This window comes from Neolamprologus brichardi, chromosome 10, assembly GCF_056152115.1.
Source record: "Neolamprologus brichardi isolate AB-2024 chromosome 10, ASM5615211v1, whole genome shotgun sequence".
NCBI classification, from domain to species: domain Eukaryota; kingdom Metazoa; phylum Chordata; class Actinopteri; order Cichliformes; family Cichlidae; genus Neolamprologus; species Neolamprologus brichardi.
The window spans coordinates 25,069,345-25,090,631 of NC_142113.1; the positions used below are offsets into that span (position 1 = coordinate 25,069,345).

The 21,287-nt window shown below is 39.3% G+C and overlaps 2 protein-coding genes and 1 pseudogene across 3 annotated transcripts; 2 read left to right on the forward strand and 1 right to left on the reverse strand.

The window, feature by feature from the left end:
- Window positions 1–8,220: 8,220 nt before the first annotated feature.
- On the forward strand, window positions 8,221–9,922 carry LOC102798892 (tripartite motif-containing protein 16-like; annotated as a pseudogene).
- A 4,252-nt stretch (window positions 9,923–14,174) lies between these two features.
- On the forward strand, window positions 14,175–15,857 carry LOC102799188 (E3 ubiquitin/ISG15 ligase TRIM25-like). Of its 2 annotated transcripts, XM_087846906.1 has the most exons (2): window positions 14,175–14,465; window positions 14,544–15,857. In XM_087846906.1, the coding sequence occupies exons 1-2, from the start codon at window positions 14,175–14,177 to the stop codon at window positions 15,855–15,857; spliced, it is 1,605 nt and encodes a 534-aa protein (XP_087703032.1). The 2 variants fall into 2 exon arrangements, with proteins under 2 accessions (XP_087703032.1, XP_006785263.2); XM_006785200.3 differs by having other exon boundaries at window positions 14,175–15,857.
- Window positions 15,858–16,843: 986 nt separating this feature from the next.
- LOC102797912 (tripartite motif-containing protein 16-like) lies at window positions 16,844–20,457 on the reverse strand. Its single transcript, XM_087847441.1, has one exon. It carries the CDS (start codon window positions 20,395–20,397, stop codon window positions 18,733–18,735), a length of 1,665 nt encoding a protein of 554 aa, XP_087703567.1. The 5' UTR covers window positions 20,398–20,457; the 3' UTR covers window positions 16,844–18,732.
- Between the last annotated feature and the right edge of the window lie 830 nt (window positions 20,458–21,287).

Sequence of the window (21,287 nt, forward strand, 5' to 3'; positions counted from 1 at the left end):
TATGAACTCTGAAGCACGTACAAACCCTGAAGCACGTACAAACTCCAAAACACGTACAAACTCCGAAGCACGTAAAAACTCAGAAGCACATAAAAACTCAAAACACGTACAAAATACAACAGAATTGCTCCAGGATGCTGGGTGCAGTGTTGAGCTTTTGTTACCTAGTGGCTACACAAACCAGCAAGTACCAACGACCGGATTTGGTGTGTGGTAGTAACAGGTAAATGAACATTGTTTTTAAATTATTTGAATATATATGACTGCCTGTGTATAAATACACAAACAATAGACACATGCTTTCAATTGTGTAATTTAAGTGATCTAGTAGCTCTGCTTTGGAAGTTCAGTTCATGCTAGAAATGTGTTTTGGAGTTTGTACGTGTTTTGTCTCTAGGGGCCACCACATATATTTATATATAAACATATATAAATAAAACCACTTTTTTTACATTAGTAATTCATTTTGTGCATAATTTTATATTATTGTTAATAATAAATTAATTAAAGCAACAAAACAACCTGAAGAGCCGGTTCGGAGCCGAAAGAGCCGGCTCTTTTTTGTGAGCCGAACCGAAAGAGCCGGATCTCTAAAAAGAGCCGGAAATCCCATCACTAGTGTCATGTCACAGGCAGATTATGTTTATTTTATTTCACAGAGGTAATACACAGTAATGAACACGAACACTGAAGTTAATTATGTAAATATGCCAAAAAAAAAGCTGTTTCAGTTTAGAATCAGACGGCAACCTCACGCTAATTTGGACAATGTATATTCTGCTGTGGTTTGCTAGGTGTTGATAGGCAGAATTGATCTCAGAAATGGTGCTGCGGTAAAAATGCAAAAAGTTGCACCTTTTGAAACATTGTGGTTTCAGCAGTTAGACACAGCTTTTCATTTAACAGTGAACTGTTTCTGTTTGTATTGCACTTTTTCCAGGTTTACTGCGCTCGGAGGTTAGTTCATGATTTTTAAGGTAACACCTTTATCTCTTTCACCTAGCATGAGCCTCAGTGATCCTTTCACGAGGGGAAAAATACGTTGTTCCCCGAGAGGTATCAGCAATCGATTTCACAGCAACTGCCTGCAACTACTTACAATTTTACAGTAAAAGTCAGAAAAGTAAAATTTTGCTCACTGTGATAACCCTCAGAAGTCATTATTAATAAACCTAACACTTCGCTATTAGAAAACATACATCTTATCCTTTTTATAAAAAAAATTCTCCCAAGTCTTGGAAATCAGCAGACAAAGTAATCACACTGTCAGTCCAACATCCAATGAGGTTTATTGTAATAGTCATTCATTCATTAAGGTATTTTTATCTGTTTTTATTATGTTATTCTTTTATAATCAGCTCTTTATAGTGCTTTGTCTGGTCTCGATGGCCATCTGCGTCCAGAATTGTTTGAATTCGCTCCTTCAATTCAGCAAGGTGAGGGAGTCTTTTGGCCCATGTTGACCTGAGAACGTCACACAGGTGCTGCAGACGCGTCCTCTGGACATCCTGTTTTACTGACATTTGACCTATACGATTCTCTGTGCACCCCACAGACTCAGAGCCAACAACCACATCACGTTCACGTTCCTTCCACACTCTGATGCGTGGGGTGAACTTCAGCAGGCCGAGTCTACGTGTCTGAATGCTCAGAGTTGCTGTCCTGTGACTGGCTGATGGTTTTGTGGTTTTTTTATTTGCTTCCTGCCTCTTTCTCTTACAGCATCCAGAAATTGAGTAAATCAGCAATTTGAATATATATGACTGCCTGTGTATAAATACACAAACAATAGACACATGCTTTCAATTGTGTAATTTAAGTGATCTAGTAGCTCTGCTTTGGAAGTTCAGTTCATGCTAGAAATGTGTTTTGGAGTTTGTACGTGTTTTGTCTCTAGGGGCCACCACATATATTTATATATAAACATATATAAATAAAACCACTTTTTTTACATTAGTAATTCATTTTGTGCATAATTTTATATTATTGTTAATAATAAATTAATTAAAGCAACAAAACAACCTGAAGAGCCGGTTCGGAGCCGAAAGAGCCGGCTCTTTTTTGTGAGCCGAACCGAAAGAGCCGGATCTCTAAAAAGAGCCGGAAATCCCATCACTAGTTTGGACGCACAGGTGTGAACGTCTCCTGCCCTGATAGCAGCTGGGGGAGGACTATCCTCCGCTTGTGAGCGCTTTGGCACGGGTGAGGCGCCCACGGCAGCACTGCTGCTTGTTGAGAGTATCGCTTTTCACTTTTTGACGTGAAAAGCGATACGCGTTTTTACGTCAAAAAGTCGTCATAAATAAGTCTCCAGTAACACCAGAAAAAGTCGCCAGTAGTGATGTGACGTTCTGTATCGAGGCTTCGAAGCGTGTGTCGAGTAATTGAGGGGACGTTTCCGCGAAGCGCGTATCGAGGCTTGCTTCATTTATGGGAGGAGCTGAAAATGATGACGTCCGAAGCCTCGCTGCTCGGCTGTACCACGTGACTGGTTCATGAAGCGGTTCAAACTTTGCCGCGAGATATGACAGCGATATGAACCCCTCTGACTTCATTCAAAAATGTAGGTGTTTGATGGAGAGTTGCGGTTAGTGAGAGTTAGAGACAGTTTGGAGAGAGTTTGGAGGTTTATGAGAGTGAGGAGAGAAAGTCAGGAGAGAATGGAGCCAGCTAAGAAGAGGAGGATGTCCTCCCCTGTGTGGGAACATTTTGATTTTATTCCTCCCAACAAGTTATGTAAATTTCTACAGAAGATGTATTTTCATAATACTGATGGTGCAATAAAACATATTTTAAGCTGTCTTTACTTTTGTACAAGGTGAAGTGTTTGCTATGTGCCAGGGAGCTGGGATATAACAACAACACCTCATCCATGCTTAGGCACTACAGAGCTTTGCATGAGAATAGGGGGAACACCGATTGTGGAGCAAGACCAGGTGAACCATCAAATGCCATGATAATATAGCATGCAGTAATGTTACTAAATGATATAACAATATTATACAATGCAATAAGTGACGTGTGTGATATTTATATTTGTGCTTTGTTTTTGTTGTCTTTCCTCAGGAGAACAATCTCAAATAGATGAAGACCTGGTTAGCATGGTGATTGAGGACTCCCAGCCATTTAGCATTGTGGAGGACAAAGGATTTAAAAGATTTATTAAATCATTAAATCCTAGCTATGTTCTCCCCACTAAAAAGGTCATAAAAGCAGTGAAAATTTAGTTTTTACAGAATAAAATGTGGGCAGGACTGAGGCTCAAAGCCTCAATGTGTAGCTGTCCATACCTGAACATTACAAAAGCACAACCACTGTCCACACCCCAACCACACCTCACCTCACAGTAAATGATCATTTCCATTTTAAGCATTTCCAAATGATCATTTTCCATACTGCCAGCATAAATATACAAAGTATACTGCCATCACTACAATATAGATGTTTTACACACTCCTTTTGTTGTTGACATTTACAGGCTGTGTGCAAAAGGCCACACTCTTCAAATTCATGCCAACTAATATTTTTACGTCCAGTAGATGTCCCACTAGAGCAAATGAAGCTTCAAGAAGCTTTGCGCTGGGGTGAACCAATTGGATGAAAAGCTTCAGTGCTTCATGAAGCTTCATCTGCCCATCACTAGTCGCCAGATTTGTCGCTAGTCGCTTTTTAGAAAAAAAGTCGCTAAGGGGTCTGAAAACTCGCTAAATATAGCGACAAAGTCGTTAAGTTGGCAACACTGGAACGGTTGAGTGCGCAGGTCTTATATGCTGCCGGAATAATTGCCCACAGGTGGTCAGCCAGGGAGGAGCAACCGATCTCCGCCTAAAGGAGGAGGAGCCGCTGTTGGAGACCTGCAGGTACCCACCCAGACCATAACAAGTAAATTGTTGCAAAAATTGTTTCCCCATCTACGAGAGCGCGCAAAGTAGGAGGAGCCACTTGCCCAGCTCCGTTCTGTACGCTACTTGTCACTGATCTGCAGTCGACGAAATAAAGAGTAAAAGCTGGAAAACAGCAGACTTGATGAATTTAATATTAGTTTCGTGACATTGTAATGTGCTGTGTGGAAGACAATTTACCTTAAACTGTACACTGAAATAGCCTGCTGGGAATACTTTGTCTAGAAAAAGACTTTGATACTATAATACTGTAAAACCAGACGCGATCATGGCAACACGTCGCTCTCCGGTGAATTTACACTCGGTTTACACTTTGTAGCGAAGCTATCACGAAGGAGTTTATTTGCAAAATCAATCACAGTATAACCAATAACTATAGTAACTCTGGAGAGGATTTCTTCTTCTCAGCAAAAGTTATGGAGGGGTACAGATTTTATCAGGCTGTGTGGCATCAGATGCCAGAATGTGTGACTCCCCCATCTGTAATCCACATTGGCGCTGCTATCATGAAAGAATTTATTTGCCAAATCAATCACAGTATAACCAATAACTACAGTAACATTGGAGACCATTTTCTTTTTTTTCGACTTCTTAATTTAACATCTACAAATATATATGTAGATATGTGTGTTCTCAAAAATGTGTGCCATAAGAACACTAGCTGCGGACCTTTAGTGTCAACGATGTACCAGCGAAACAAATAAACACGTCTTCTGGTGGTGGGCTTTTCACACAGAGCTGGTGGGACCACCGCAAACACATCTCACACTGAATCTGTAAAAAACTAAATAAATACAAATTCCAGTATTAAAATATCATTTATGGGAATTGATCATAACATTTAGCAGTCTTTCTTGATGTCATTACCCATTTATTGTCAGTTTCATGCTCTTCTTCCCCGCGGAAATGACAGATGTTTGTCAGATCATCTGTTTCAAAAAATAAAAAAATAGCACACAGAGTATACTACCTACTGCACCTATTACTTCATTCAAACAAGTATATGGTTTGTTTCTACAGCCATCAGGATGAAAATGAGAGTGGTGGCAATTTGTAGCCTGTGTGTGTTTATGGCCTTTTTTCTATCTATTGTCTATCTGAGTCTATTGACTCTTTTTGCAAGATCTTTTCAGCAAACTGAAAAAGAGATTCTAAGATGACTAAATAGGCTAATATCGTAAATGTTATTTCATAGAATTTTTTTTTCTGTGAATCAATTTCTTTATTCTATTGTAATAATAATAATGTATTGCATTTATATAGCGCTTTTTGGGGCCCTCAAAGCGCTTTACAATTCCACTATTCATTCACTCTCACATTCACACACTGGTGGAGGCAAGCTACAGTTGTAGCCAACGCTGCCCTGGGGCAGACTGACAGAAGCGAGGCTGCCATATCGCGCCATCGGCCCCTCTGGCCATCACCAGTAGGCGGTAGGTGAAGTGTCTTGCCCAAGGACACAACGACCGAGACTGTCCAAGCCGGGCTCGAACCGGCAACCTTCCAGTTACAGGACGAACTGTCTTTGAGCCACGATCACCCATGTGTAATTATCTTATATTCCTTTTCTTGTCATTAACATTTATTACAACACAACATTTCCAGTATACTCGTATATATGTATGTATTGCGGTTAGGACTCGTACTTTCAATGCAAAGACTCCACATGAGGTAGCGTCCACTTGTTTTGGGTCTTTGACTGTGTCACAAGTCCACCTTGAGACGTTGCATCCTTTTTTTCGCATAAATGTCCTGAAGGACAAGTACAATTAAAACAAATAACATGTTTTTAAATTTTGGTGACACAGAAAGGCGAACAGTATGGAGAGCTTAAATGTCTGTTGAACATCAAGTTAAGAACACTGACCACACTGTTTTGTTAAAATCATAACTTTTTAAATGTCTACAACGCACTGTAGACATTTAACATTGTCCCGTGGACAATTACTTGTGCTTTTGTTTTCCTGTCTCCATGATATAGAAATCACTCACTCACACAGTACACTTGGAAGGGATGTGGAGGAGGAGCAAAGGGGGAGCAGAAGCTTCTTTTAATTTTTAACAATCCGCAAACCCTTTTGTTGAGCTGCACAAGCAAGTAATATACACTGACTATAAGCACATTACAATAAGAATTTAAATAAAAAGCTGTCATACTAATATCTGAAAAATTGATTTATAAAGACCAGAAATTGAACAGTTTTCAAAAAATTATTCAAATATGAGTTCACATATTTTTGCCAAAGACTAAAGTACTTATAGAATTGACAAATTCTTTGCCTTGGTCAGTAAGAATCCTTTTCGGGGCTTCGAACTGGTGGACAAATTTTATGAGACAGTTTGTCACTTCCCAGGCTGATTTTGACTTTAAAGGGTATGCTTGTGGCCATTTTGTAAAATAATCAATAAAAACACATATGTATTGATGTTCGTTGTTGGTTTCAGTAAGTTTCCCAATAAGGTCCATCCTAACCAGTTCAAATGGCTGAGAGACCTTAAAACAAAATCATAGTTAAGTTAATAATACTAAAATTACACAGAGTGCTAGTCTACTGCTCTAATTTTTCAAGTATATAATCAGTAGGTTTCTAAGCAATGAAAACATTCTGTGATTAAATGTGATTATTTGCTATGGTCGATGACTAACCTTTATCGGAATGTGTTCCGCTGGTTTTTTAATTGTTGCAGCACTTGCCTGGCAAAGTGCGCACTGGGAAACCTAATCAAAAACAAAAGCAATTCGCTAAGAAACTCAACAGTTCATGATCAAGGTTTACATAACTTAATTTGAGAGATACAGAAACATTGCAGTGTTCATCTTAAAATAAGTTAACTGTAGTAGAATTACATAAAGTTTGTTTTGGATACCCACCCAATTATTTATGTCCACTGACATCCCTGGCCAGTAGAACCGCTTTGAAATGGTTTCTCTTGTTTTTGTTTGCCCGCAATGGGCCCCAGTAGGACTGGCATGAAAATCTGAAAAAATTGTGTTTGCCTCATCAGCCCCACAGACTACTTTTGTCCTCTATATTTACCTTCTCTGGCTGATGTCTAGCTATTTGGCTGGTTGACAGAATATTTATACCCATGATGACTTCATGTCAGGTCAGTTCAGTTCAGTTCAGTTTTATTCACATTTAGTTCAGTCACTATGAGGAAGCACTTGGCAACAGCAGGGAGATAAAAGGAGGAAGTTTCCAAGAGAACCAAGTTCTGGGAGGAGCAGCTCTCCACCATGACCAGCTGGGGGTGAGGAGAAAGAAAAGAGAGGAGAGAGAAAAGACAAAAGGCAAACTACCGAAGAGAGTTTAATAACTGCTAAGTGTTAAATACAGTAGTGGTGCAGAAACCCAAAAGGAGTGAACAGAGTGAAGAAGAAATGCTCAGTGCATCATAGGAAACCTACCTAATTTTAAGGTGTGGAGAAATATGACATGAAGGGTCCCTACACTAGTATAATTCATTTGTAGTTGTTTGCGTTTTATAATGAGGAATGTGTGGCTGTCTACGCCTGTGATGGATGCGTCCCTATGAAACCCAGTAATGATTTCTAGAAAGAACAGCACTTTAAAAAACAGTTTTAATTGTTATTGGGATAACAAAGCATCTTTTAACCATAATACATTTAACATGTAAATACAACTTTCACAGAGATGTGAAAGTTGCATTCTAATAAGGAATTAGGTCCATATTTGTTATTTACATGTTAAATGCTTGACATGTAATCTGTATATTCTGTATGTTTCAAGCCAGACTTAAAAGAACTCTTCAGCATTAGTGATGTCTCACATCAACTGTTAAGCTTATTCTAAACTTGTATTGGCTCCAGTCTATTCTGATCCATTGCTAGTATTCATAATTTATAATGGACACTAAATGTACTAAAATTCTTATTTTTTGACAATTAGAAGTCCATTTTTCCTACAAATTTGAGTCAATTTAATATTTCTCTAAAAAGGTATAAACGGAATCAACGTTGAATGTTACTAATATTTAGTATTGCTAATTGTATTCCTAGTGAATTCTTGAGTAACAGTTTCCAATGTAAACGTAAAATTACAATTCTGTTTATATCTGAAACACTTTCAGTTTCACACAAATCTGAATACTTCCTTTCCTGGAATGAAGCACACCTTTTTAAGCTCCTCCCTGTTTATAGACTATTTACTTCAGACTTTACTGATCTGCCGGTCATGTGATAAGATGCAAAACAAAAAAATTTGCAAAGAATTTTCATCTGCTCAGGTCAGTGTCTCTGCATGAAACAGTTTTTTTCTGGAAACAGAAAGTAAGACGTCGTTTGAGCGGAGGAGACATGGCGCAGCAAGTAATTGAGCTGTATCGAGAGAAACTGAGGTTTTCCATCTGTCTACAACTTCTAAAGGATTCAGTCACTATTCCCTGTGGGCACAGCTACTGCATGACCTGTATCGAAACCTGCTGGGATGAGAAGGAAACACACAGCTGTCCTCAGTGCAGGCAGACTTTCACATCGCAGCCTGTCCTGGTAAAAAACATCATTTTAGGTGAGCTAGTGGAAGATCTAAAAGCAGGACTCACATCTGCTTCATCTGGTCTGCCTATGCTGGACCTGGGGACATGGCCTGTGATTTCTGTTCTGGGAGGAAGCGGAAAGCCTCCAAGTCCTGCCTGGTGTGTATGGCCTCTTACTGTGAGCATCACCTTCAGCCTCACTACAACGTAGCTCCATTAAAGAAACACAAGCTCATCAATGATGCTTCAAAGCTTCAGGAGAACTTCCGCCCTCGCCATGATGAGGTGATGAAGATCTTCTGCCGCACTGATCAGCAGTGTATCTGTTTTCTTTGTTTAATGGCTGAACACAAAGACCATGTCACAGTGCCAGCTGCGGTAGAAAGAGCTTAGAAACAGAAAGATCTTGAAACAAATCGACAAAATGTCCAACAGAGAATACAGAACAGAGAGAAAGATGTGAAGGTGCTTCAAGAGGAAGTTGAGACTATCAGTCTTTCTACTGATAAAGCTTTGAGGCAAAGTGCGAAGATGTTCAAAGATTTGATCAGTCTCATTCAGAAAAAAAGCTCTGAGGTGAAGCAGCAGATCAGATCCAAGCAAACATTTGAACAGAACAGAGTTAAAGAGCTTCAGGAGAAAATAGAGCAGGAGATCAGAGATCTGAGGAGGAGAAACACTGAACTGCAGCAGCTCTCACTGACAGAGGATCACCTCCATTTTCTGAAAAGCTACTCCTCACTGTCACATCTGAGTGCATCTACAAATGTACCCACCTACAACAATCTTACTCTGCAGTACTTTGAGGATGTGACTGCATCTGTGTCACGGACCAGAGATAAAGTGAAGGCTCTTCTCAGTGATGAATGGCCAAAAATCTCAGTGATGAATGGCCAAAAATCTCAGTTGGAACGACCAAAGCTGATATTTTACTGCCTCAAGGAGAACCCAAAACCAGAGACGACTTTTTGAAATATTCTTGTCAGATCACTCTGGATCCAAATACAGCACACACACTGATGTCACTGAGTAACAGCAACAGAAAAGTGACACTGATGAGTAGAAATCAGTCATATCCAAGTCATCCAGACAAATTCCTTGATTGCCAGCAGGTCCTGAGGAGAGAGGGTCTGACTGGACGCTGTTACTGGGAGGTGAAGTGCAACGGGACGGTTGGAGTAGCTGTTGCATACAAGGATATCGGCCGTAGAGGGACCAGAGAGGAATGTGGATTTGGATTGAATGACAAATCCTGGGCATTAACAGTTTCAGGCAGCGGTTATGACTTCAAACACAACAACATTCCCACTCTCATCCCAGGCCCCCTGTCCTCCAGAATAGGAGTATATTTGGATCACAGGGCAGGAACTCTTTCTTTCTACAGCATCACTGAGACCATGAATCTCCTCCACAGAGTCCAGACCAGGTTCACTCAGTCTCTCTATGTCGGACTGTGGCTTGCAGAAAGTGCTGGACACAGTGCTGAGGTGTGTGAGCTCAAGAAGAGAATAAACACAAAATAGTGAAATTTGATGCTGTGTGCTACTTGTTGAGATGTGTTTATCTATCCTGCACCTGTTAGAGATGAATCTTTATAGATATGAGAATAACATTTAATTTCTTTGATTGTCTTGTTTTCAATAGCTATTTGGGTAAAACGGTTTATTTGGCAAAACAATATTCATTTCCTATATAGTTTATATTTAACCAGTGTTTTGTTGTAACATTTGCAGAAAAAACTCACATAAATATAAATTCATATGAAAATAACTTCAGTGTATTTAAAATTACAGAAAAAAAATTATGTATCAGATAAGTTGGAATCAGGGTTATTATGGTGTTTGGAGTTTTAATGTACTTTTTATTTCTATACTTAAGTTGGTGGATTGTAAAATGTTTAATTTCAGTTATGTTTTCATGAACTTTTTTTTAATTTACTGCTGTTTGTGAAATAAAGTGAGCAATGTACACTAAAGCTTCCTGTTCCAAGAAATAAAATATAACTAACATGATGAATGGAAGTTTTTGTAAAGAGACATTTAAAGTGGAGCATTCAACAATTTTAAATAATGATGAAATAAAAAAAAAATATAACCTTAAAAATGTACAAACAATACCAAGCCCAGAGGGTATCGAGACCAAGACAAGACCAACACAAAAAAGTCTATAAACTGCAGCCAGATGCTGCTTCATTTACAGGTGTCAGGCATATTTATGTGTTTTTGCGATGCACTCGCACAGCCCTCCTCACCGCTGCCTACTGTCTCACTCACTTACTAAGAAGACAGACGCATGCTCCACTTGACTGTCGCGTCTCTCACCCTCTCTGTTTTTCACATATTGATATTATCCTATATCCTCGCACGTGATTGGCCACAATATGGAGGGATTGGAGCATAGCTGAGCCACTGTGTGAGAGCTGAGCAGCGAAAGGAAATTAAGTGAGGAGGACAACAAGACCGAGACAGCAAGACCAATATAAGACCGAGGGATCCGAGACCAAGACAAGACAGAGACCAAAGTCCGTCAAGACCAAGACCATGTAAAAGTCTTGAGACCAAGACCGGTCTTGAGACATCCAAATCTAACTGTAGGTCTACACTAATTTAAGTGGAAGAATATGGATGTGTCATAATCCTGGGTTTTTTGACCCAGCATTTTGAGTTTTAGCTTATTTTGATGTTTGTGGTTTATGTTTAAGTAATTTAGGTTCTCTAAGTTCATTTCCACTAAACCTAAGTTTAGTTTATTGTTTTTCAGATTCTCCTTGTGTCTTCTGCCCTTGTGTTTAAGTTTCCCTCACCCTTTGTGTTTTATGTTTGTGTGTCTTATGCTGTCAAGGTTGTTTTGTCATGTCTGCATTCCATTCTGCTTCCTGTTTTACTGTGAAATTCTCTGTCCAGTATGCAGTGTATCTAGATTTCTTCCCCTTGTCTAGTTAGGTCTGATTTGTCCCAGCTATGTTTCCACCTGTTCCCCATCCTCTCATTATATTTCTGTGTATTTAAGTCCTCTGTCCTCCTTTTTTCAGTGTCAGCTTGTCTTTTGTGCCATGTCTCCATGGTCCAGGGCTCTTTGTATCTATAGCAAGTTTCATGTTTAGTTTTTCATGTTTATTTATTTTTTCCCCAGTTTCGGTTATTGTTTATTCTCGTCTTTGTTTGCCTTGTGCATTACTTTGTATTTCTCCATCAGCCACTTTAAACAGCTCGCTTTTTGTCTGTCAAGTTACATTCCATGTTCCATTTTGTTTGCACTTGGGTCTACTATTCATACTTCACACAGTCAGCTACTCAGCTAGACTGTAACAAGTGGTGCTTGTGTTTTATAATTCACATGCAATACTGGGTCCGTGGCGCTGCTGGAGACCACGTGATCGGACAAGGTGTTTGCTGTCAGTCCCACTTCGACAAGCTGATGTGAAACCTGCGCTGCCAGTATTTGGTTGGATTGCGCTCTTGAACATCCGCTCCATTGCAAACAAATCGTTCTCTCTGAATAAGCTCTTCACAGGAAAAAAACAACAACTGGATTTTCTGTTTCTCACTGAAACATGGCAGAGGGATGGCAAGTCTATTCACCTAAACAAACTGCGCCCTGCTGGCTGCTCTTACTTGGGCGCCCCCCATTTACGTCGCCGTGGTGGAGGACTTGCTGTCGTCTTTAAGGACAGTTACATATGCAGAGGTATGCAAACTGAAAACTGTTCTTCTTTTGAGTCGAAACAACTAAAGTTGGCTGTACGAACATATTTTATCTTTGACAGTTTGAAACGACAGTTTCAGTCTATCGCCCTCCTGTCTCTGCTACTGTGTTCTTAAAGGATTTTACAAACGTCTAATCTTCTATTATCCAGCTGGAGAAAATTTTGATTCTTGGGGATTTTAACATTCATATTGATGATGCCTCATCAAACTCTGCAGCTGAACTTTTATCTGTATCTAATTCTTTTGACTTTGTCCAACATGTCTCTGGTCCAACCCATTTAAAAGGCCATACCTTGGACCTTGTCTTTTCCTTGGGCCTCAACATTGGCAACGTGTTTGTCGAGGACGTACTTTTGAGCGTTCATAATTGTCTTTTTTGAACTCAACTTTAGTTCTAAACAAACACCTTGGAAGTTAAAAACTCAGACGCATAATAACTGAGACTACTGCTGGGAGGGTCTCCATCATATTTGACAGTTCTCTACTTTTTACTGGAAATTATGTAAATATTCTTATTCAGTCCTATAGATGTTGTAAAGACTCACCTTTCAGTACACTCACTTCACTAGATGCACCTAGTTTCTTTTCCTCACCTTTGATTGGGTGTGGTGCTTGCCCTTAATTGAACTCACCTACAGCTAACTCCTTCTTCACTCCCACGTGGGGCGGCAGCTGAGGTGAGTTTCTGTTCGAGTTTCCTGAGTTCATGTATTGTGAGTTACTGAATGACTTAAATCACACTTTATTTCCTTTCAGAGTTAGCAGTCCATGTGCGTCTTTCCTTTTAGAATAGAAGAATAGAATAACCCTTTAATTGTCCCACAAGGGGAAATTTGGTTGTAACAGCAGCCAGAAAGACACACATACAACAAACAGGACAGAAACATACACAATTTTTCTTACATATTTACATTAAGGACAATGGTTACTACAAACAGAGTACTGTACAGTTATCAAATTAAATAAAAATTACTGAATGAATGATGTTAATGTGTATGAATGATACTAATATTTAGTATTACTAATCCAGTCCTTCTGAATTGTCCAGTAACAGTTTCCACTGTAAACATTCGATTACATTTCTGTTTTTATCTGAAACACTTTCAGTTTCACATCAATCTGAATACTACCTTTCCTGGAATGAAGCACACCTTTCTAAGCTCCTCCCAGATCACTGATCTGCCAGTCGCGTAATAAGATGCAAAACAGAACATTTCCATATGCTTTAGATCAGTGTCTTTGCATCAAGGAGACAAAAACAGGTTTTTATCTTAAAACAGAAAGTAAGACGTCATTTGAGGGCAGGAGAAATGGTGCAGTAACTAATTGAGCTGCATCGAGAAAAACGGAGCTGTTCCATCTGTCAGGAACTACTAAATCCAGTCACTATTCCCTGTGCGCACAGCTATTGCATGAGCTCTATTAAAACCTACTATTAAAAACTAAAGTAAAATAGCAAAAACTACTATAAAAACTGACTGCAATTATTCATATGTGGTGTCTGGTAAAATGAGCTCAGGACAGAGCACAAAATATATTTAAAGGCCCTTTATTATTCTTTGTTATTCTGAACAAATTGAATTCTTAAAAAAACAATTAAAACCTTACAGTGAAAATGATCCTCTATATGAGTCCATCAACAGTTATAGTGGGGTGGTTTCCTGTTTAAATTAAAATACATAACTCACATTAACTAGCAGAAAACTCATAACCCCCATACTTATTAGATAGAAAATATACACAATACCCACTAACAAATGCACAGCTGAAATGGTGAGAACAGTACTGTATCAAATTACAAGACCAATCTGTCTACTCCCTTTCCTGGAATAAAGCACACGTGTCTAAACCCCACTCAGTTTATATACTGCTCACCTCAGACATTAGTCACACCCTACGCTCAGGTCAGTGTCTACATCAAAGAAACGAAAGCAGCTTTTATCTGGTAACTGAAAGTGAGATGTCACAGACTTCCCTCAAAAGGACCTTGAGTTCAGATTTCAGTGCATATTTGCATCCGGTAACAGAAAGGAAATCTTTTAGACATTTACAGTCGTGGTGAGGAGACATGGCGCAGCAACTGATTCAGCTGGATCAAGAAAAACTGAGCTGTTCCATCTGTCTGGACCTCCTTAAGGATCCAGTCACTATTCCCTGTGGGCACAACTACTGCATGGACTGTATCAGAAAATGCTGGGATGAGAAGGAAGTACAAAGCTGCCCTCTGTGCGGGCAGATTTTCACACCGAAACCTCACCTGGTGAAAAACAGAATGCTTGCTGATTTAGTGGAAGATGTAAAGAAAGCAGGACTTCCAGCTGTTTCGCCTGATCATGCCTATGCTGGACCTGGAGATGTGGCCTGTGATTTCTGTTCTGTGAGGAAGCGGAAAGCCTCCAAGTCCTGCCTGGTGTGTATGGCCTCTTATTGTGAGCAGCACCTTCAGCCTCACTACAACGTAGCTCCAATAAAGAAACACAAACTCATCAAAGCCATTTCAAAGCTGCAGGAGAACATCTGCCCTCGCCATGATGAGGTGATGAAGATCTTCTGCCGCACTGATCAGCAGTGTATCTGTTATCTCTGCTTAATGGATGAACACAAAGACCATGTCACAGTGTCAGCTGCAGCAGAAAGAGCTGCGAGGCAGAAAGGGCTTGGAAGAAATCGACAAAAATTTCTTCAAAGAGTTCAGGACAGAGAGAAAGATGTGAAGATGCTTCATGAAAGAGTGGAGGCTATCAATCTTTCTGCTGATAAAGCGTTAATGCAAACTGAGAAGATGTTCAAAGACTTGATCAGTCTTATTCAGAAAAAAAGCTCTGAGGTGAAGCAGAAGATCAGATCCAAGCAAACATTTGAACAGAACAGAGTCAAAGAGCTTCAGGAGAAAATAGAGCAGGAGATCAGAGATCTGAGGAGGAGAAACACTGAACTGCAGCAGCTCTCACTGACAGAGGATCACCTCCATTTTCTGAAAAGCTACTCCTCACTGTCACATCTGAGTGCATCTACAAACGTACCCACCTACAACAATCTTACTCTGCAGTACTTTGAGGATGTGACTGCATCTGTGTCACGGACCAGAGATAAAGTGAAGGCTCTTCTCAGTGATGAATGGCCCAAAATCTCAGTTGGAACGACCAAAGCTGATATTTTACTGCCTCAAGGAGAACCCAAAACCAGAGACAAATTTTTGAAACATTCTTGTCAGATCACTCTCGATCCAAATACAGCACACACACTGTTGTCACTGAGTGACAGCAACAGAAAAGTAACACTGATGAGTAGAAATCAGTCATATCCAAGTCATCCAGACAAATTCCTTGATTGCCGGCAGGTCCTGAGCAGAGAGGGTCTGACTGGACGCTGTTACTGGGAGGTGAAGTGCAACGGGATGGTTGGAGTAGCTGTTGCATACAAGGATATCGGCCGTAGAGGGACCAGAGAGGAATGTGGATTTGGATTGAATGACAAATCCTGGGCATTAACAGTTTCAGGCAGCGGTTATGACTTCAAACACAACAACATTCCCACTCTCATCCCAGGCCCCCTGTCCTCCAGAATAGGAGTATATTTGGATCACAGGGCAGGAACTCTTTCTTTCTACAGCATCACTGAGACCATGAATCTCCTCCACAGAGTCCAGACCAGGTTCACTCAGCCTCTCCATGTCGGACTGTGGCTTCCACAAAGTGCTGGACACACTGCTGAGGTGTGTGAGCTCAAGAAGAGAATAAACACAAAATAGTGAAATTTGATGCTCTGCCTTTTGCCGTGTGTTACTTGTTGAAATGTGTTTATCTATCCTGCACCTGCTAAAGATGAATCTTTATGGATATAAGTGTATTCTTTAATTTCTTTGATTGTGTTGTTTTCAATAGCTATTTGGGTAAAATTGTTTATTTCAAACAATATTCATTTAACCACTGTTTGTTGTAACATTAGCAAACAAACAAACAAACACAAAAAACAAACACATATAAATTCATGTAAAAATAACTTCAGTATATTTAAAATTAAAGAAAAAAAGTAATTATGTATCAGATATGTTGGAATCACAGTTATTATATCTTGATGCATGCTCAATCATCCAGGTAAGGAAATCCTAAAAAGCTGATTCTGTTCATCTGGACGTAACGTTTTCAGTAGGAGAAATGCCAATTTGACAATTTGCATATTATTGATAAAGAAACTGACCTCATATACTATTATTCATTCAGTGGGCTAGTTTCAGTTATTGTGAAAATGTACTGTTTATAAGGTCGGGGGAAACTGCAGTCAGCTGAGACTGAAGAAGTCACTTGGATGACTGATGTAATGTTTCTCCCACTGGAAATGTTTAGATGAACAGGATATATTTTTTGGCACTTTTATTATAATTGTTGCTTTTTCTATTTTGTTTTTATTTCTATTCTTAAGTTGGTGGATTGTAAAATGTTTAATTTCAGTTATTTTTTTATGAACCTTTTTTTATTTACTGCTGTTTGTGAAATAAAGTGAGCAATGTACACTAAGCTTTCTTGTTTCAAGAAATAAAATATCACTAACATGATGAATGGAACCTTTTGTTAAGAGACATTTAAAGTAGAGCATTAATGATAAAATTAAAAAAGTAAAATCTTAAAAACTGTCACGGATGCCGGGGCGAGCCATGTGGTGTTGGTGGTGGAAAAGGACCCAAAATGCAGGCAAAAGACTGATGATATGAGTGAATGTTTATTTACAAAGTGGCAAAGTGACAAAATGAGGCAATGAGGCATGAGAAGCTACTGAAGAAACCTAAACTGGGAAAACTAAAGAGCAAACCTGAAATCATAATGAAACGGGGTGAAGGGCAGAGAGACACAGACCAAAGAACAAAACACCATGAAACAGAGACGAGCAGACAAAGAGCACACACACACACACACACACACACGGTTACCAGGCAATGACACACAGATGATCCTAATTCACAAGATGACGGGAGGATACAAGCTGAACACAGTGATAACAGACACAGACCTTTAAAGTAAAACAGGAAATTCATAAAACAAACTCATGGACACAAAGGGGGACGACACAGGAAATAAACCTTAGGACTGGAAACCCTGAGAATGAAACCTACATACTAATAACCAAGAAGAAATTAACATCAAATCAGATAAAATAATAAACATAATGACAAACACAAAACGCTGGGTCAACCACCCAGCACCATGACAAAAACGTACATACTGTAGGTCTACACTAATTTAAGTAGGAGTATAACAGATGAAAAATGTTTTCATAATAAGGCAAAATTAAAAGCAGGAAGTAAACTAGCAAAGTGAAAATAAAAATGAGATATTTCAATATACCCATTATTATTATTTCAAGATATAGTAATTTTGCTGTAGGGGCTTTGGATTGATTGAGGATTTTACACTTATATTTTGGGATTTTCCAAGGTTACTTCATTTCTGGAATGATTTTCAAAAAACAGCTTTTGGGAACTGATGATCATTTAGATCCATTACTCTATACTAGCCATATGTCTGTATGATATACCAGATGGAAACTGATATATTTGTCCAGAATTCTGCTCCATTTTGCTCCATATTGACAATATGGAGAGTTGCCTGCTTAGGTAAGTTGAGGGGTTTAAATAATGCTGCGTTGGTATTACAGGGCCCAAAGTGTGCCAAGAACATAATCACCACACCATTACATCATCAGCAATCTGAGCCATTGATGAAAGGCAGGCTTGAGTCATACTTTCATGTTGTTGTATCTATTATCAGTAACTCCCTGCAGGCAGCCAAAGAGTGTGAAACTGCAGCACCTGCAAAGCAGATCTTCTTGAGGAGTGATGGCCAGATGAAGCCGAATGAAACCTTAGAGCTTTCCAAGTGGTTAGAAAAAAAAAGATCAATTTCTTCAGGCTTTGTGTGTACACAAGCCCTTCTGCTGAAGAATTCTTCCTGTTAAAAGGAAGTTTTTCTTTCCTACTGTCGCCAAAGTGCTCGCTCAAAGGGGGTCTTCTGATTGTTGGGGTTTTCAAGGTTTTCTTGATTTTAAAGTAGGGTCTTGCCTTAAAGAATCTTGAGGCAACTATCGTAGTTTGCCGTTATATAAATAAAAGTGAACTAAGTTTCAAGACCCAGGATCTTGGAGGACTGTATGGCAGCGCATCTCATGTGGATGAAAACTCCATTGCTTCGCTTTTTGTTTTGCTTTTTTGTAAATGAAAAAAAAAAGGTATCCTATATAAAATCTTATTTTTTTGTAAAAATAAAAGTACATCAAACAAAATTATCCAAACATACACGTCATCATAGACATATATTGTGTTATCTTTTTGCATTTTTCTTTTTGTTTCCCGCGGTTAACCCAGTGACAACACAGTTTTTATCATTATTTCTCAACACACAGTATTATTTGAGAATTTCAGAAAAATATAATTTTGATAAATGTTTTAGTTATGAGTCTGAAAGTTAAGTACACATACACATTTACATACATACCTCAGTAATTAAATTATTGGAAAATGATTTTGTAAACAGAAAAAATAAGGTACAAATCATAACATACATAAAGATCTTTGATAGTGTACATACATACATCTTAACAAATACTGTATTGCACAGTTCAATATCTCTTATCTACTTGAAGTCAAACAGCTCAGCAGTGTCTCCAGCACTTTGTGGAAGCCACAGTCCAACATAGAGAGGCTGAGTGAACCTGGTCTGGACTCTGTGGAGGAGATTCATGGTCTCAGTGATGCTGTAGAAAGAAAGAGTTCCTGCCCTGTGATCCAAATATACTCCTATTCTGGAGGATTGAGGGCCTGAGATGGGAGTGGAAATGTTGTTGTGTTTGAATTCACAACCATTGATTGAACATTTTAATGCCCAGGATTTGTCATTCAATCCAAATCCACATTCCTCTCTGGTCCCTGTACGGCTGATATCCTTGTATGCAACAGCTACATAAACTGTCCCATTCCACTTCACCTCCCAGTAACAGCCTCCAGCCAGACACTCTCTGCTCAGGACCTGCAACCTTTGAAGGAATTTGTCTGGATGACTTGGATATGGCTGGTTTCTACTCATCAGTGTCACTTTTCTGTTGCTGTCACTCAGTGATAAACGTTTGTGTGCTGTATTTGGATCTAGAGTGATCTGACAAGAATATTTCAAAAATTCGTCTCTGGTTTTGGGTTCTCCTTGAGGCAGTAAAATATCAGCTTCGGTCGTTCCAACTGAGATTTTTGGCCATTCATCACTGAGAAGAGCCTTCACTTTATCTCTGGCCTGTGACACAGATGCAGTCACATCCTCAAAGTACTGCAGAGTAAGATTGTTGTAGGTGGGTACATTTGTAGATGCACTCAGATGTGACAGTGAGGAGTAGCTTTTCAGAAAATGGAGGTGATCCTCTGTCAGTGAGAGCTGCTGCAGTTCAGTGTCTCTCCTCCTCAGATCTCTGATCTCCTGCTCTATTTTCTCCTGAAGCTCTTTGACTCTGTTCTGTTCAAATGTTTGCTTGGACCTGATCTTCTGCTTCACCTCAGAGCTTTTTTTCTGAATGAGACTGATCAAATTTTTGAAAGCCTTATCACATTCTCTGAGAGCTTTATCAGCAGAAAGATTCATAGCCTCAACTTGCTCTTGGAGCACCTTCACATCTTTCTCTCTGTTCTGGATTATCTGTTGGACATTTTGCCGATTTGTTTCAAGCCCTTTCTGTTTCTCAGCTCTTTCTGCTACAGCTGACACTGTGACATGGTCTTTGTGTTCATCCATTAAACAAAGATAACAGATACACTGCTGATCAGTGCGGCAGAAGATCTTCATCACCTCATCATGGCGAGGGCAGATGTTCTCCTGAAGCTTTGAAGTGGCTTTGATGAGCTTGTGTTTCTTTAATGGAGCTATGTTGTAGTGAGGCTGAAGGTGATGCTCACAATAAGAGGCCATACACACCAGGCAGGACTTGGAGGCTTTCAGTTTCCTCTCAGAACAGAAATCACAGGCCACATCTCCAGGTCCAGCAAAGGTATGATCAGATGAAGCTGTCGAATGTTCTGCTTTCTTTAAGTTTTCCACTAACTCACCTAAAATCATGTTCTTCACCAGGACAGGCCTTGGTGTGAAAGTCTGTCTGCACTGAGGGCAGCTGTGTGTTTCCTTCTCATCCCAGCAGTTTTTGATACAGTCCATGCAGTAGCTGTGCCCACAAGGAATAGTGACTGGATCCTTAAGGAGGTCCAGACAGATGGAACAGCTCAGTTTTTCTTGATCCAGCTGAATCAGTTGCTGCGCCATTTTGTCCAGTCAAATTAAGTTTCACTTTCAGCTACCAGAGAAAAGCTGCATTCATTGCCTCCTTACTAATCTGTGGTGTATGGTCTTTTCAGCGCTTGCATTTGATCACATGGTGTTTAGATCCATATTTTAACTGGCTGAGGAGTAGAAGGGGAGGGAATAAAGGGACTTTGTACCACTTTGAGACACTCAGTCAAGCCAGCCCCCACCTTAGTTTGCATTACGTGTATGTGCTACAGATTACGGTACGGGAAACCTAGACCTAAATTCAAAATAAAAGTGATCTAGCGATCTAGTTGTGAATGTAATTTTAACATTAACCAACGTGAGTCGGTGATCAATGATATAATATACCGTGAGATAAATATCAATACAGAAATAAACATTAAATACAAATTAAAAATTGCCAAAGGCAGAAATATTCAAGTATGACATACTTATGCATAACCACTTTTAGAAATTACATTTTCAAAAGAAGTGTACAGCCATTGCAAGTAAATTCCGTTTCCACAGAGTAATTTTGACACCATTACTCAGGCAGTATAGGGTAAGTAAGTGACTCTGATTTTGGATATCAGCGTTTTGACATCACTTTATACAAACCACTTCCCCCCCTCTCAAATCACCTGTACATATCTTGAAGTCTTAATTTTCTAATTTGGTTATGCGAGTTTACGTATGTGGGTTTGCCATATTTGACTATTTTTGTCATGTAAAAGTTATTTTTCCATTTCTATATTGGTATGTTTTTTTATTCCATTATTTATTATATTGTCAATGGCAGACTAAAATTGTAGGGTAACGTTGAAATCACGTTCCATTGAAGATCGCGTTTATTTTGAAATCGGTTCTCGGTTTCCCTTACCGTAATACGTAGTATGGACACATAC

Coding starts and splice junctions, on each gene's coding strand:
- LOC102799188 (XM_006785200.3), top strand. CDS start 14,175: ATGGCGCAGCAACTGATTCAGCTGGATCAAGAAAAACTGAGCTGTTCC.
- LOC102797912 (XM_087847441.1), bottom strand. CDS start 20,397: ATGGCGCAGCAACTGATTCAGCTGGATCAAGAAAAACTGAGCTGTTCC.